At 37.0% G+C, this 15493-nt stretch overlaps 1 protein-coding gene and 1 non-coding gene across 2 annotated transcripts in view; one reads left to right on the forward strand and one right to left on the reverse strand.

Annotated features, from left to right (window-relative positions):
- Positions 1 to 15493, forward strand: part of DMD (dystrophin) — a 1795368-nt gene that overhangs the window by 220632 nt on the left and 1559243 nt on the right. Inside the window, exon 8 of the mRNA XM_068961890.1 lies at positions 1762 to 1881. Coding sequence (XP_068817991.1) covers positions 1762 to 1881 — 120 coding nt within the window. The remainder of the gene's footprint in view (positions 1 to 1761; positions 1882 to 15493) is intronic.
- On the reverse strand, positions 12800 to 12871 carry TRNAA-AGC (transfer RNA alanine (anticodon AGC)). The gene has a single exon. It is a non-coding gene; the product is annotated as a tRNA-Ala (tRNA).

Raw genomic sequence — 15493 nt, forward strand, 5'->3', positions numbered from 1 at the left:
CTTGGTGGAACTGGAGCTCTCAGGCCAGGTGTCTTGGATCTAGAACGGCCTCCTCTGTTTAGTCCTCTTCTATTTACCATCTGTTTATTCCTCTCTGCCTTCTCCTGTTTATCTTTATAAGAAATCTATACACTGTGATTTTTTAAAGTTTGGAATACTGTTTGGGGTTATATATGCTTGATAGTATAATTATAATTACACATTTAAAAAATAGAATCTTACCCATTAGATTGTAGTCTTTACACAGTCAAGAAGGGCCAAACTCATCTGTGCATATTGCCCTCACCCCTGCACGTGGTGCTGTTCATTCAATAAAAAATCACTGATCTTTAGTTCTGTGGAGTGTAGTGAGAAGGACAGAGAGTGCCTCTGTTCTAATGGACCTTATATTCCAGTACGTAAACAACACATGACTAATACAGAAGAAAAATCTGAATGTGAAAATGCGAGGTTAAGAAAGTTATATGACTCAGGGAACTCAAACCAGGGCTCTCTAACAACCTAGAGGGGTGGGATGGAGTGGGAGGTGGGAGGGAGGCTCAAGACGGAGGGGACATATGTATCCCAATGGCTGATTCATGTTGATGTTTGGCACAAACCAACACAACACTGTAAAGCCATTATCCTTCAATTAAATAAAATTTTAAAATGAAACAGATAAAATTAAACTGTATGATTTGAGTTAATAAAAAGTTGTAGAAATGGTAACTCAGAAGCAAATTTGGGGAGCATCTTCATGAAAAGCCTTTCTGAGCAGGTGACGCTTAAACTGAGTCCTGAATGATAAGAAGGAGAGATTATTTAAAGATATGGAAGAAGAGCAACTGGGGCTAAAGCAAACAGTTTGACACACTGTGAAAGAGAGAGAAGATAAGTATGACTGAAACATAGTGTCAGAGGGTGAGAATAGTATGCAGTTACTTGAGAGAGGAAGGAAGGTACTAGATCATATAAGGATTTCTGGTTACATAATTTGGATTTTCCTTCTTAGTGTCATGGGACCACACTGGTTTTTATCCAGGGGAATGCCATCCAATTTTTAGCTGAGTGGAGGAGAAGGAACCAGCAAAGAGACAAAAAAAGCAGTTCTTAGTGAGATGCAAGGATGATCAGGTAAGGGTGGTGCTGCAACTCAAGAAGAGAGAAGGTCCAATATGGAGTGGTTAATTAGGTTGGTAATTGGAATGTCAATTAAAAATGGTATCACAAAATGGTTATTAGATTTGGGAACCTGGAGGTTGATGGCAACCTTTATAAGAGATGTTTTAATGGGATAATGAGTAAAGGAAATAGTAGGGTAAGGGAATGGAAAGAGTAACTGTAGAAAACACAATTTTTTAGTGAAGAGGAACACATAACAAGGCAGAAGCAATAGGGGTTTTGGGGGGTCAAGAGTTTGTTTTGTTTTGGTTGTTAATGGAGAACTGCAGAGGAGACACTGAAGACACTCGAAGCAGCCAGGTATTTTAGGAGAACAGTCCTTGAAAAGGTGACAGGAAGAGGGATAAAGGACAGCACATCTTAGTATGCCTTTATCAGCAGATGCTTTCTCTCTCTTTGCTTTCACATCCAGTTGACAAAAATGTGCAAAACTTGCTGAGCACCATAGCAGAAAATTTGCTTGAAATGGTTCTAGTCTAATAAAAATTGCATTAGTCAAAGCAGAAATGGCAGAAATGAATCACACTCATTTGGGAAGAAATGTTTACTGGCATACAGAGCAGGAGACTTTTAATTTCCTTTAAACATTTTATCTTTCAGGTGCTTCAAGAAGACCTAGAACAGGAACAAGTCAGAGTCAATTCTCTCACGCACATGGTGGTGGTTGTTGATGAATCTAGTGGTGATCATGCAACTGCTGCTTTGGAAGAACAACTTAAGGTCAGATTATTTTCTTTAATACAGTAAATATGTAATTCAAAGTAATTAATTGCAATTCAGAAAATATTTAGAATATTTAAAACAGAATTTGTATATCGCAAATATTAAGCATGCAATGTATTTATTTAAACTGATTCAAATTATGTCTCATCTGTGGGACATTTGTGCATAATTCCTTTTCACTATTCACTGTTTGTTCATAGCAGCTTCTTGGCCTTTGGGGAAATACATAACTACAGATCTGTTTTTTAATTATAGTTGAATACCATATATGAGATAACTGGTAGTGGAATATTATTTATGTTCTCTTCAAGCGTGCAATCTGAGGACAAAGGTTAAAAAAAGAACACAAAAAGGATCACATTCAATCAAATAAAAAGTCTAACACCTTCATTATGTTTATTCCTGGAAGCCTTCAGTTTTAAGTCTCATTGAGGATGTAGCAGAATTTTTAAATCATGGAAGTTCCATTGGAGCAGACCCTTAGCCTATCAGTCTCTCATTCAATCTGACTCATAGTAATTGTGTCCTTGGAACAATTGAAAATGATAAAGTTGTATTGTATTTTTTTTAAATTTCAACAATGTGTATATGCATATACCAAACCATCAACATTAAGGAAAAATACAGCAGTTTGTCGTTCAGATTGTAAAACATACATTCACATATTTATACAACCACAGATTATATTGGAGGCATTCATTGTACCCACCAAATGCCTGCCTTTCTTTGTGATGGTTAAGGGCCAATAATCTGACACGTCTCAGGATCCAATCAGTGTGGGTTTAAATAGCTTTATAAGGCCAAGATTGTTCTAAACCTAGTTTCTCTTACCTAACCTATAACACGATTTCTTAAAGCCTTATCTCTGTTTTCTTCTCTTTTTGTGTGAATTGTATTTTTTTTAATCCCAGTGAAATGTCATTTCCTAAGGTTACTGCTTTAGACTTCAATCTCCAATGTTATCTCACTCTCCATCATTAAATGAGAAAGACAAAGCTGTTGAACTGCTACAATTGAGCATTTAATATATACTAGTGATTCATCTTAATTGCTTATGTTTCAATGAAATTACGAGGATTACAGATCTAAAAAGGTTTATGACACTCAATAATATAAGGTCTCATTGCATATGTGATCAGATTTGTTTTACACACAAACATATATGACTTGCTAAAGACCTGACAGGCTGCTGCTATACCCATCTTAAGAAATTCCATAGTTCTGATACAATAACGTTGTGACTATTTACAAATAGGTAAAAATCTAATATTCAGTGTTTCTTGACATTTTCAGAAAAGTTGAAAGAAGGCCTGGAGGCAGAGGTTAGATGGGTGACTGGTTAAAAAGAAACAAAACAGAAACTTTTCTAAGTCACAGAGTATTTCCAGTGAAAATAACAACTGAAAAACATTCAGTTTGGCATCAGCAGACCTAGTACAACTAGCTTTAGAATATAATTATTCCAAGGTGATGCCTGTGGGACTAGGCCACCTTGAAAAACAGTCCAGAGCACTCACAGATGGTGACTGGGTTAGAGCTTAGGTAATAAATTAAGAGTGGTGGCCCTAAGGTTTTCTATATTTATTATCCTACTTACTCTCATTTTTTAAACCATACTTTCTGCCTTTAATTCTTTGACCCGGAAACTTCTACTAAGATAGCTGTGCACGTATTGGCAGTTCCTGACTCACACAAACTCAGTTCATATTTGTCTGTGATTGCCTCCCCCTTAATTAGTGTTGAAAATAGCCTCCCAATCTCCTCTTTCCCCCTTAACCCGGTTTCCCCTTGTGATACCTCATTTCCTATACTGTCACCTGATTTTAGATCATCTTGACTAGTGTCTAAAAGAGCAGAGTTAAGGGACTTCAGTGGCGAGGAGGCCACTGCTTTAGCCTCTCTTCTATTCCAGCAGTTTCCTCAGTCTCAGAGGATTCCATCCATGCTTAAATTGTATGCCTTATTTAACCATTGGTTTGAATTGCCCTGAAATACTGGGCTCTCATTTGACTTTGAAATTTTGGTAATTCTTTTTTAGGTCCCTTATGAGTGATACAATCTTATCTTACCGAGCTTAATTTTTATAAGGAAAGAGAAGAGGGTGAGATGACAGAAAAGGAGGAGGAGAGAAGAAATAATAAAGAGTAAAAAGATAAAATACATTAGAGGAGTCGCTTGAATACCAACACAAATGCCCTCTGTGTGTGTGACAAGAAGTCTATGTATACTTCAGAGACTGAACTCCCATGCTTCATACTGGGCCCTGAGGAATTCTGTTAGAAGTAATAGTAAGAATTTTACGAGAAAGAAACAGGTATATGGACTCAGTACAGTGGGCAGGGGAACTGGCAGGAAACCAAGAAGAATCCTTAAGAGCTCTTGTTGAAGTAAGGTCTGGTCATCCCACACCTTCTTTCTCCCCTCAGACCTCCCAAGTCACCGCAATGCCTTAACCCATTTCTCTCCAATTTGTAGAAGTATCAGAGCCTCAAAATGGATGCCCAGTGTCTTTAGGAAAGAGATACAGATGGGGGAAGACTCGGAAAGGAAGTCTTTGATGTAATTCAGTAACAGAGAGAGAGAGATGCACTTCCCATCTTGACTTAGAATTCTAAAAATACTCCTCATGGAATATCTTTACATGTATTGACTTAGTTCTGTGAACTCTGTTAGAAGTTAGATATTTCTCTAACTTTAAAAGACTTTTAGAAGTCTTCTTTTTAAAAGGTTTGAAGAAAAACAAAGTTAGGTCAGAACATATGCTTAGGGATTCTGAAAGATGGCATGACTTATGAAGGATAATACTCTGAAAAGTGCAGTCTCTTGTAAATTAATTTGATTCTGTCTCTCAGAGGTTCAGCTTGTCCCTCAGCAATGTCACCACAGGTCAGAAACTTGTCCTTAGCTTTAGAGGTTTCTGTGATATCAGTAGATTTGTAAGCAGTGATGACAGTTAACTAATTTTCCTGAGAAATAGCTTGGCTAAAAACTAAGGTAAGTAATTTATGTGGCATCTTCAGTCATGGAAGATATTACCATACCTCTTTCTTTTTCTTTTTTTGATGATTACTTTTAATGTCTTTACTATATCAGAGGGATTATGCTGCTAACAGAGGTAAAATGGTGAGCAAAAAAGAGAATTTGTTCTGCCTTCCTGGGTCAGAAATGGGTAATTTGCGAGCATGCTACCTTCCTTGGAACCTTTAAACGAGGGTAGCCATTACTTAGGCTTCCATTATGAATTCAAATGCTGATTCCTTGTCACCCTTGATCTCCACAGTAGGCCTGGTGGCTGCTCTCTTGGTACTTGCAATCTAACAGAGGAAATAAACACTAATTACATGATTTACAAAAATGAGCAAATATTTAACAATGAACATAGCTTATTTCTATGAGGGAAAGGAAAAAGGTTTTGTGACAACCGGTTAGTCTGACTTAAGCTGAAGCTTGAAAGCATGAAATGATTCCCTAGTAAAGTGATGTTTATGATCTAAAAGACACATTGGATGGAACTGTCTGAAGTATATGTACAAGGGGATCGGTGGATGTGCATATGGTTTCCAGAAAGGAGAAACAGTATATCAAGTGAGCATGGCACTCTACAAAGTGAAAGTGTTAGTCACTCAGTCATGTCCAACTCTTTGCGACCCTTGGACTGTAGCCCGCCAGGCTCCTCTGTCCATGGGATTTTCCAGACAAGAGAACTGGGGTGGGTTGCCATTTCTTTCTCCAGGGCTCGAAACCAGGTCTCCCACATTGCAGTCAGACTCTTTACCATCTGAGCTATGAGGGAGGCCATGGCACTCTCAAGGAATTGAAAAAGAGCCAGTTTGGTTGCAGTAATGAAGTTCAGAAGACTGGAGCTAGCAAAGGCTTGGTAGGTAGACAGGGGCTTATCTAAGAGCTGGACTTAAATGTGTGATACTAAACTCCACTATCATTCATTCAGTCAACAAACATGGATTGAGCAACAGCCTTTTGCCAAGATGGCGACTGGGACCACCATTATGGGAATGGGTGGGGCACACAGTTATGGTACCTGCCCTCCTGGACCTACACTAATTAAATGCAATTAAGTGTAAAATTTTGGTCATGATGAGTTCAGTGTGACAGATATATACCTTACTAGATGACTTTTATCTTGCTCCAGAAGGTAAAGAAAGGCCTACCTAAGTGGCAGAAAGTGAACTCTGAATATTAATAGAAATTGATTAGGCAACAGTAGAGAGCAGGAAGGTATTTCAGATAGAAGTACTATATTTATTCAGTTATTCAAACAGATATGTATTGAGTACCTACTAGGTGCCAGCCAAATGTCTAAGCTTTGAGGTTAAATATGGACAAAACATAAATCATTTCTCTCTGAAGCTTACGTTCCAGCAAGCATTAGAATACCTAAGCAAGCTTTATACTATGAAAAAGGTGCTGAAAACTATAAGGGAAAATAGACTGGAGAAGGAAGCAGTTTTACATGAAGGAGGTCAAGAAGGTGGCATTTGAGCAAAAACTAAAACAAAATAAGGGAGGGGTTTCGGAGGTGCATAGGTCCTATGGTATTTTCGCATTTGAAAGCTGAAAAAAGACTATAAATAGAGCATAAAGGAAGCCTATTGTTCTAGGGAGATAGCTGTTTCTAGTGAAAAAAGAATCAGAAACCTGGTGAGGCCAGTAGCTTTTACAGAAGATGCTCTAATGAAAACATTTTCCTGATAAAACGTAGAACTATTAAAATCTCATTTTTAGACATGTTCTTATATACAGGTTTAACACTTGAGTGTCAAGCTAAGCATATTAAATGTGTCTAAGGCCACAGACCTGTGAGGGTTTCTGGCATATAAAAAGTGTAGATTATTTTGCTAAATGACCTCAATCTTAAAGCTATTGTCTAAAATTTTGGAGAATTAAAGGTATGTCAAAAGAATGGATACATTCAAGTAGCCTCTTTTGAAGAAGAATAACCTGGAAAGTACAGTTTTAGAGCAGATTATTAATATAAGGCTATGCACGCATGTATAGTTTCTTGCTCATCTAGTGAACTTAAAAAATTTTATTGCATAAAAGAATAATTTTCAAAGTTTAGAAAGGTCTCTAAGAACTAGGATACACTCATTGAAATCAAGACATGAAAACGAACTTGATATCAAATGACATTGAACAATTTGTGCAAATATTATGTGGTATTATCAAGACACATTCTTTGGTGGCTATATCAAGTTGGTTGACCCAGTAGAATGGAATAAATAGAAAATGTTTTGATTTCCTTGAAGTATTTTGCAAAGTTATGAGATGTCTATGGATACAGTGAGCCTTCCTATTTCTATGTGGGTTGGTGGTGAATGTCTGTGCTTTAATATATTCCTTCCTGTTATCTGATTCATGTGGGAGATAATTGTGCTGAAAATGACTGGACCCCTTTATTCAATCCTCAGAGTCAGAAAACTGGGGGACAAGCATCCATTTGATGATATAGTTGGGAAGTACACCCAACTTCACCCCCATGTGAGTGGTTACTGGATGAGTTCCTCTCTCAAATGACTTTAGAAGTTTTATAGCAATGTCCTGTGAAGGTAGAATGTCACATACAAGTATCATATACTTGTCTTTCATGTTTTTAATCAGAATAGGCATATTTACTGATTGAAAGTTTACTGCTTAGTCAAGTTTTTGATAAGAAAGATCTCAGTCCCCATTTATACATGTGAGAGCATGTATGCACACACATATAAATGTAAGTATTATATCATTATATACATACAGTTATACAAATGCAAGTACATGCTTGTGTATACATTTACATTTTATCCATATATATGGATGTGTGTGTGTGTGTGTATGGAAGGATGGGAAAAAGAGAGACCAACTGACCTTTGATACAAATTTAAGATTAAATCAAAGCACGATGACATAAATTCTTAGTAAATTAATGTGGTCTTGGATACAGCATAATGTCTAGATTATAAGGACTAATAATTATGTTCTGTGCTGGTTCAGATACACTTTTAATATCTTAACTGAATTTTTCAGGGAGAATGACAACCTATAAAGAAAGTTCGTAGAGCCAGGAGTTATTTAATTTTAAGAAAAACCTAAGCAGAGATAAGGTACATGTGAGCAATTTTATCTTATTAAAAAAGGAAGACATTTTCTCTGTTTTACTTCAGAAGGTTGTGCTATCAAAACTAGGCACAAGTTGATAAGCCTGTATGTCTTCTACCCAGACCTCTTTCCTGAGCGCGATTTTTCTCTCCCATTTTCTGCTGGATATATGCCCTGTGAAGTTCAAAATGGACCTCAAATACAGCAAGGTGAAACTTAACTGATTGTGTCCTACTTGCCTCTAAATTTGCTTCTTTTACTGACTCCCCCAGTTTTGTTATTGCACCACCAGTCACCTTGACACCTATACCAGAGAGCTGGAGGCATATCTCTTTCCATTCTCTTGTGAGCCCTGTCATGTAATCAGTCAAAACATTGCTGCACCATCACTCATATTCAGTGCTTCATCTTGGTTCCTGTTACTATTTCCCGAGATAGGGCCCATACCTGCAACCCCTGGAAACCCTTGCCTGAATTCTTATCTTGCTTCAATCCAATCTTCACATTAAAGTTAGTACACAATTTCAAGAGCCTACATAATAGAGTTTCTCCTCTGCTAAATCCTAAGTAACTTGCTGTTCTCCAGAGACTCTTATCACTTAGGCCTACAGTGACTAACTGCCCTCCCCCAACCTGTCTTTCAACACTTACCTCCTATTATACCCCTCATATCCCTCAACCTACAGTCCCTTCCTCCAGGCTGTTTCTGATCCTCTGTATATCACCTCTGTACAAGCTACTCCTAGCACTCAGAATACTCATGTTCATCATGTCTGCTTGGAAAAGTCCTACCTCACGTAGCAGACTGAGTTCAGATTTTCATTTGTGAAGGTGGTATTTTTATATAGTGATGATCACTCCCTTTTTGGTGCCATCTATATACTATGATTGTGCCTCTGTTGTTTGGAAGGAAAATAGTCGACTAAAAAGCAACTCTTCAGAAAGGCTAAAATGTCCCCTTGTCTGTCATGGCTTGGAACTGGTTGAAAGTTGCTCAGTCATGTCTGACTATTTGCAACCCCATGGAATTCTCCAGGCCAGAATACTGGAGTGGGTAGCCTATCCCTTCTCCAGCAGATTTTTCCAACCCAGGAACTGAACCAGGATCTCCTGCGTTGCAGGCAGATTCTTTACCAACGGAGCTATGGAACTGGGATATGGAACTAAAAGTGTTTATGGTACATACCTTTGGAATAATTAGTGTGGGGGAAAAAAGCTATGAAATGTTAAATCCTACAGAATTAAGATATAGAGGTTATTTATGAAGAAGAATACATAAGAAAATAATTTTGATATCTCTCTCTGGTCTCTAATTTTGTATTTGCCAAATAAAAAGCATGTTTAAAATAAAAATAAATGTGGCAGAAATACTTTCACTGAGCAAAGTGTCAACAACTGTTGCCCATGAAGCAGTAATTATAATTATTAGCACTTCTGTGTGCTCATTATTTCCTAAGAATTGTATATACTATGTATGTAATGCTATCTCTGTTTCACAGATGAGAAAGCCTATGTGTAATGAGGCTAAATCCAAGTTCATGTAGTTTGCAAGTGGCAGAGCTGAGATTGCTTAGGCTTTGTCCTGATCTCTCAGTTACATCAGAGAAAATCATGTTGTGACCTTTAGAAGATTATTATATATAGGGGTATATATGCAAGTATGTTAGAATGATAATATTCTTCATGAATATTAAGTGTTAATTCTCATATACTCTAAAAAGAATTCTGGCCCTGTTGGTCTCTGAAAAAAACTTTTATACTATGGCACAATTTTTTGATTGGAGTACTCTGAAAAGTACATAAATCATAATTATATCTTGAAGACTTTACATGGGTCACATACCCATAGTTCCACACCCAGATAAAAAGATTGTATGTTGTCAACATTCAAAATGCTTGTCAAGCCCTTGCATAGTCATAAATTGGTCCCACCTCTATCCTGATTTGGAGAAGGCAATGGCACCCCACTCCAGAACTCTTGCCTGGAAACTCCCATGGACGGAGCAGCCTGGTGGGCTGCAGTCCATGGGGTTGCGAAGAGTCAGACATGACTGAGCGACTTCACTTTCACTTTTCACTTTCATGCATTGGAGAAGGAAATGGCAATCCACTCCAGTGTTCTTGCCTGGAGAATCCCAGGGACGGTGGAGCCTGGTGGGCTGCTGTTTATGGGGTCGCACAGAGTTGGACATGACTAAACTGACTTAGCAACAGCAGCAGCAGCTATCCTGATTTATAATACCTCAGATAAATTTTGCTGTATTTTTCACTTAATGTAAATGGAATTGCATAATAGATAGATAGGTTGATATATGACTTTTTCTACTCAACATTGTTTGTGAGATTCATTCATGTTGCTTATGTTAATAGCACTAGTTCATTAATTTTTCTTTTTATGAATATACCACAGTTTAATTATACAATCTACTGTTAAGAAAATGTGGGTTGTTTGAAGTGTAGGACCATTACAAATAATTCTGCTATGAAAATAATTATACATATCTTTTGGTGAATATTTGTATGCTTTTATATTGGATATTCAGCCAGGATTGGGATTGCTGGATCATTAAATATATGTATATTTAGCTTTATAGGTATTACTAGAGTTTTATAAAATTGGTTTATACAGTTTTTTTCTCTTCAATAGTCAATAAAGATACAAATTGCTCTACATCTTCTTTACTACCTGATACTGTCAAATTTTTAATTTGACCCTTTCTGATAGTTGTATAATGACATGTCTTGTTTTAATTTGCATGTACTGATGACTCATGAAGTTGAGTACAATTTCAATTTATTTCAGTTGGTTATTTGAAAGACCTCATTTTTGAAATGCCTGTTTTTCTACTGAGTTTTTTTATATTTCTCTTAGTGACTTGTGGTTATTTTCAAAATATATATTCTGGATGATAATCCTTTGTTTGTTACCTATATTACAAGTTTTTTTTTTTTCCCCCACTAAGTACCTTATCTTTTTATTCCTACTTTAATAAATAGAAGTCTTAAAATCATTATACCCCACTTCAATATTTTCTGTTATGGTTAGTGTATTTTTGTCTTGAGTTTAAAAATAGCATTTCCTACTCTAAGACCTAGAAGATATTTTCTTGGAGGGCTGTATAGGTACTTTATTGCTTGACCTTTCATGTTACATTCCATCTCATATTTCTGGTGTGATAAAGGAATGAATGTCCATTTTTTTCCTATTTAGATCCAGCTGACAGAGCATGATTTATTGCAAACAGTTTTCAGCAGCGTCACTTTTAGTTAAAAGCCTATACATGTGTGGCTCACTTTATGGACTCTACTTCTGTGTGTACATTTGCCTATACTTATGTCAACGCGACATTGTCTTAATTACTATAGCTTTCTAATATTTTTGATACTGGTAGTATCATAAAATAAAAATTGTACCAGATGATTAAACAGGCAAGAAAACAAATTATTCAAGATTATTGCATTGATGGGTCAAAGACTATTGCAATAGGGGAGAGAGACTGAACTCTGGTCCACTGAACCAAAGGTGGGAGAATTCTTAAGTGCTGGGATGAGCTAGTGTAAAAAGATTAGAGCACATTAAAAGGTTGGATGGTCAATGTGATTAAGCCATTTTGTATTTGCTAATTGTCCCTTATCAAAGTTAGGCTCCTACCCTCCCACAGAGTCTGGAAGACATGGGCCCTATCTTTCTTGATAATTACATTTCAAAGGGATGGCTAACAGGTCCTTGAGAAAGATATTCTTGGGTTGTAGGCTATTTACATGTTAAACTGGCAGATTAAAAAAATTTACAACTTCTTTCCAAAGTGCTCTGAGAAGAGATGTTGGGGCCTATAGTCTAAAGTTTAATGAAGCTACAGAGAACACTGAGTCTAGCTTGGCCAGGGTAAGCCCTTCATATTTGTATTTGTTTTCTTCTTTTTAAAGATTGTGTTGACTATTTTTATTAATTTGCTTTCCATATCAATTTTAGAATCAGCTTATCACCACCTCCTCAAAAATGTTTTGGTTTTAATTGGATTTCACTGAATATATAATTAATTTGTGGTAAATGTCTTTATTAAATAAAATATTTTAATTTATGAATGAAATATTCTTTCATTTATCTAGGTCTTTATTTTCTCTAATTAATGTTTTATGGTTCTCAAGATAGTGGGTCTTAGACTTTCTATGTGATTTCTTGCTAGGTTTTTCATAGTTCTGGTTTTGTTGCAAATAGTTATCTTTTAAGTTTTTAACTTTTTATTTCCTGTTGCTGATATTGAGAAGTACGCTTTTATTTTTGTTCCTTGGCCTCATATCCAGAAATGATACTTAGTTTACTTCTTAAGTGGAGTAGTTTCTCTGTAGCGTCACTCAGATGTATGTACCCAGGTGGTTTGGGGTTAATGGCAGTTTTATTTCTCCCTTTCCAGTCATTCATCTTATTAATTTCTTTTGAATTTTTTTTTTTTTTTGCTGCATACTCTAGTACAATGAGATTATTGTTGTTGTTTCTCATTTTAGCTCTCAGAGGTGAAAGAAAGTGAAAGTGAAGTCGCTCAGTCGTGTCCGACTCTTTGTGACCCCATGAACTGTAGCCTACCAGGCTCTGCCGTCCATGAGATTTTCCAGGCAAAAGTCCTGGGGTGGGCTTCATTTCCTTCTCCAGGGGATCTTCCCAACCCAGGGATCAAACCCAGGTGTCCGGCATTGTAGACAGACGCTTTTCCGTCTGAGCCACCAGGGAAGCTCAAAGATTCCATTATTTATGCTTCAATATTAATCCTTTCAAGGATTAAAATGTGAAAAGTCAGCTGAAACTGTAGTTCAGTTAAAGTGGAGATGCCGGGAATCGAACCCGGAACCTCATACATGCTAAGCATGCGCTCTACCATTGAGCTACATCCCCACCGCTGCGAGATCAACTATTCCTGACAATAGATGGCGCTGGAGCGTCGGGCCCATACCCCGCCGTAGCCGGCAGTCGGAGAGGCGCGAGAGCGGGGGAGGGGGGAAGGGGGGGAGGAGGTCACCCCTCTCTCCCTGACCTCACCCCCGCTGACGCTATGCCGCTGCGAGTTTTTTTTTTTTTTCTTTCCCCCTCAGAGGTGAGGCTTTTAGTAAATCACTGTCAAGTATGATATTTCCTGTAGGCTTGTTGTTCACGCCTTTTTCTAGTGTTCTAAAAAGTTTTGTTATTACTGGATGTTAATTTAATCAAACTTATTTTTCAGGATAACCTGAGACAAACATGTTAGTTTTCTCCTTTGTTCCATTAATATGTAAAATTAATTGCTTTTTTAAAAAATGTTAAAATAGCCTTGCATATATGAGAGAAACCAAACATGGAGCCTATGTATAACCCTTTTAATGTTTTGCTAGATTATTATTATTATTTTTTTTTTTTGCTAACATTTGACTTAGAGTTTTCCCATTGTGTCCATGAAGGAGTATTGTTCTCCTTTCTTGTGATATGCTCACTAGAGTTAAGTACCTGACTATGGAGAAGGAAATGACAATCCACTCCAGTATTCTTGCCTGGAGAATCCCAGGAACAGAGGAGCCTGTGGGCTGCCGTCCATGGGGTCCCACAGCGTCCGACACGACTGAAGCGACTTAGCAGCAGCAGCGTGGAGGCTTGAGAACTTACCATTTACGCCTGGAATTTTCTTCATGGGGGAAGGTTTAAATGAGAAGTCAGTATATTTAATGGACTTAAGCCTTTCTAGTTTTGATTTATGTTTTTAAAAATAGTTTACCTCTATTTTCCCTTTTTTGTCAGTTCAAGTTAAGTTTTGTCTTTCTAAGAATTTGTCTATTGCATCTAAAATTACAAATATATTCAGTCCACATGGAATTTAATAATATATTTATCATTGAAATTTAGGAAATATGATATGAAGCTATGAATTTCTAGCCTTTCTAGAGAAAATACGTGATTTGATGATCCTGGGTCTGTCTTCCTGCATATTAACCTCAGCAGGAATTGAATAGATCTGCCCACTTTACCATGAGCTCGCCATTTAGCTGCAGTCATCTCTCTTCATTCCCTTACACCTAGATTATTTTATACATTTTATGTACCTCTTGGAACATGTGATTTCTTATAGGTGGAATAAATTCCATGGCAAGAATTAGAATGGAACAGAGAGGGATTTCCAGTCACTTATCTGTAAATAAGGCACATAATGAAAAATGCTCCTGGTTTAAAAATGCAAAAGAAGAGATTTGTAACTCTTGTACAAAACTAAGTTTTATTAGACTGTAGGTAAAACACAGAAACCTAGTAAAGTTAACATCATGCTGAAATGTTTCAGTGTATTCTCTATTAAAAAGTCTATTGTGCTGTAGATTTATCACACCTGGAAACAAAAGCTGATTTATTTTTCCATCAACTAAGTTCTAAGTCCTTACCGTTGACAGGCATCTCTATAATTCATCATAGTCTTCAGAGCAGTTTCATATTTGTTGACCTAACCCCAGTATTGACCAGGCTAGGAGAGTAGGAGGCAGATACTATTATTATATCAGTTTCACTAGTAGGACAGCTAAACCATGGTGAGATTAAGAGTTTGCTAATGGATATGACCAAGGGGGACAGCAATTGAAGTCGGATAAGAATTCAGGTTGTCTGTACTTTTGACCTAGTGACATATAGCAAGTTAGTTAGATTTAGAGATTCTGCTAAATGCCTAATATCCATTTTAACTATTAAAGACTTAGAATTTGAGGTAGAGAATACAGGGAATTTCATGTAACTCTCACTCCTGTGTGTCTTTAAAAAAAATTCACCACAAATAGCCTTGTTGTTACTTTAAATAACTGGTAGACAGATATTAATATTTAATGAAGAAGAAAGAGAAAAAAGGGTCATTAAGACACTGCTTGGGAGAAAAACCATGTATTGATAATAACAGTGGTGGTATTCAGCTTTGAGACATTTATATACTATGTGAAATGCATGTATTTCTACACCAGACATTAAGCACGGGAGTAAACGGAGGGGGAGGGCAGCCTTCGGGACGGTCAGAGACTTGGAGGTAAAAACCAATAAAGAACGGTAAAACCTCAAGCTACCAAGGAATGCCTGGAAATGTGATGGTTGCTGGAGGGAACACTGTTGTGCTGGAATGCTCCTTAGGACTCCTGTTCTTTATTTTCTGGTGTCCCAATTGAATAGACTGGCGGGAGCTGGAGAGTGCGGAGTTTATTAAGCTGCCACAGAACATTAAATAATAGCCTGCAAACAATAACAGCAGCAACAACAACAGGGCCTTCCCAGATTTATTCATTAGCACTTTAGAAACTCAGAAAAATAAATAAAATATGGAATTGATTGCCATAGCACAGAAGAACATGCTTCTTCAAGTTAAAAAATCTCCCTACACCTTTAGCATGATCACCAAGGCAGAATTTCATTAACGAATCAGACAGTCATATTTACCTTTTCAAAATAAGTCCTTGCAAAGAACACCTGTTCTTGATCTAGAAGTGTCAGCATTTTTGATTTTTAAAAAACGTTTTAAACAGA

The sequence above is a fragment of the Capricornis sumatraensis genome, chromosome X (assembly GCF_032405125.1).
Source record: "Capricornis sumatraensis isolate serow.1 chromosome X, serow.2, whole genome shotgun sequence".
NCBI lineage: Eukaryota > Metazoa > Chordata > Mammalia > Artiodactyla > Bovidae > Capricornis > Capricornis sumatraensis.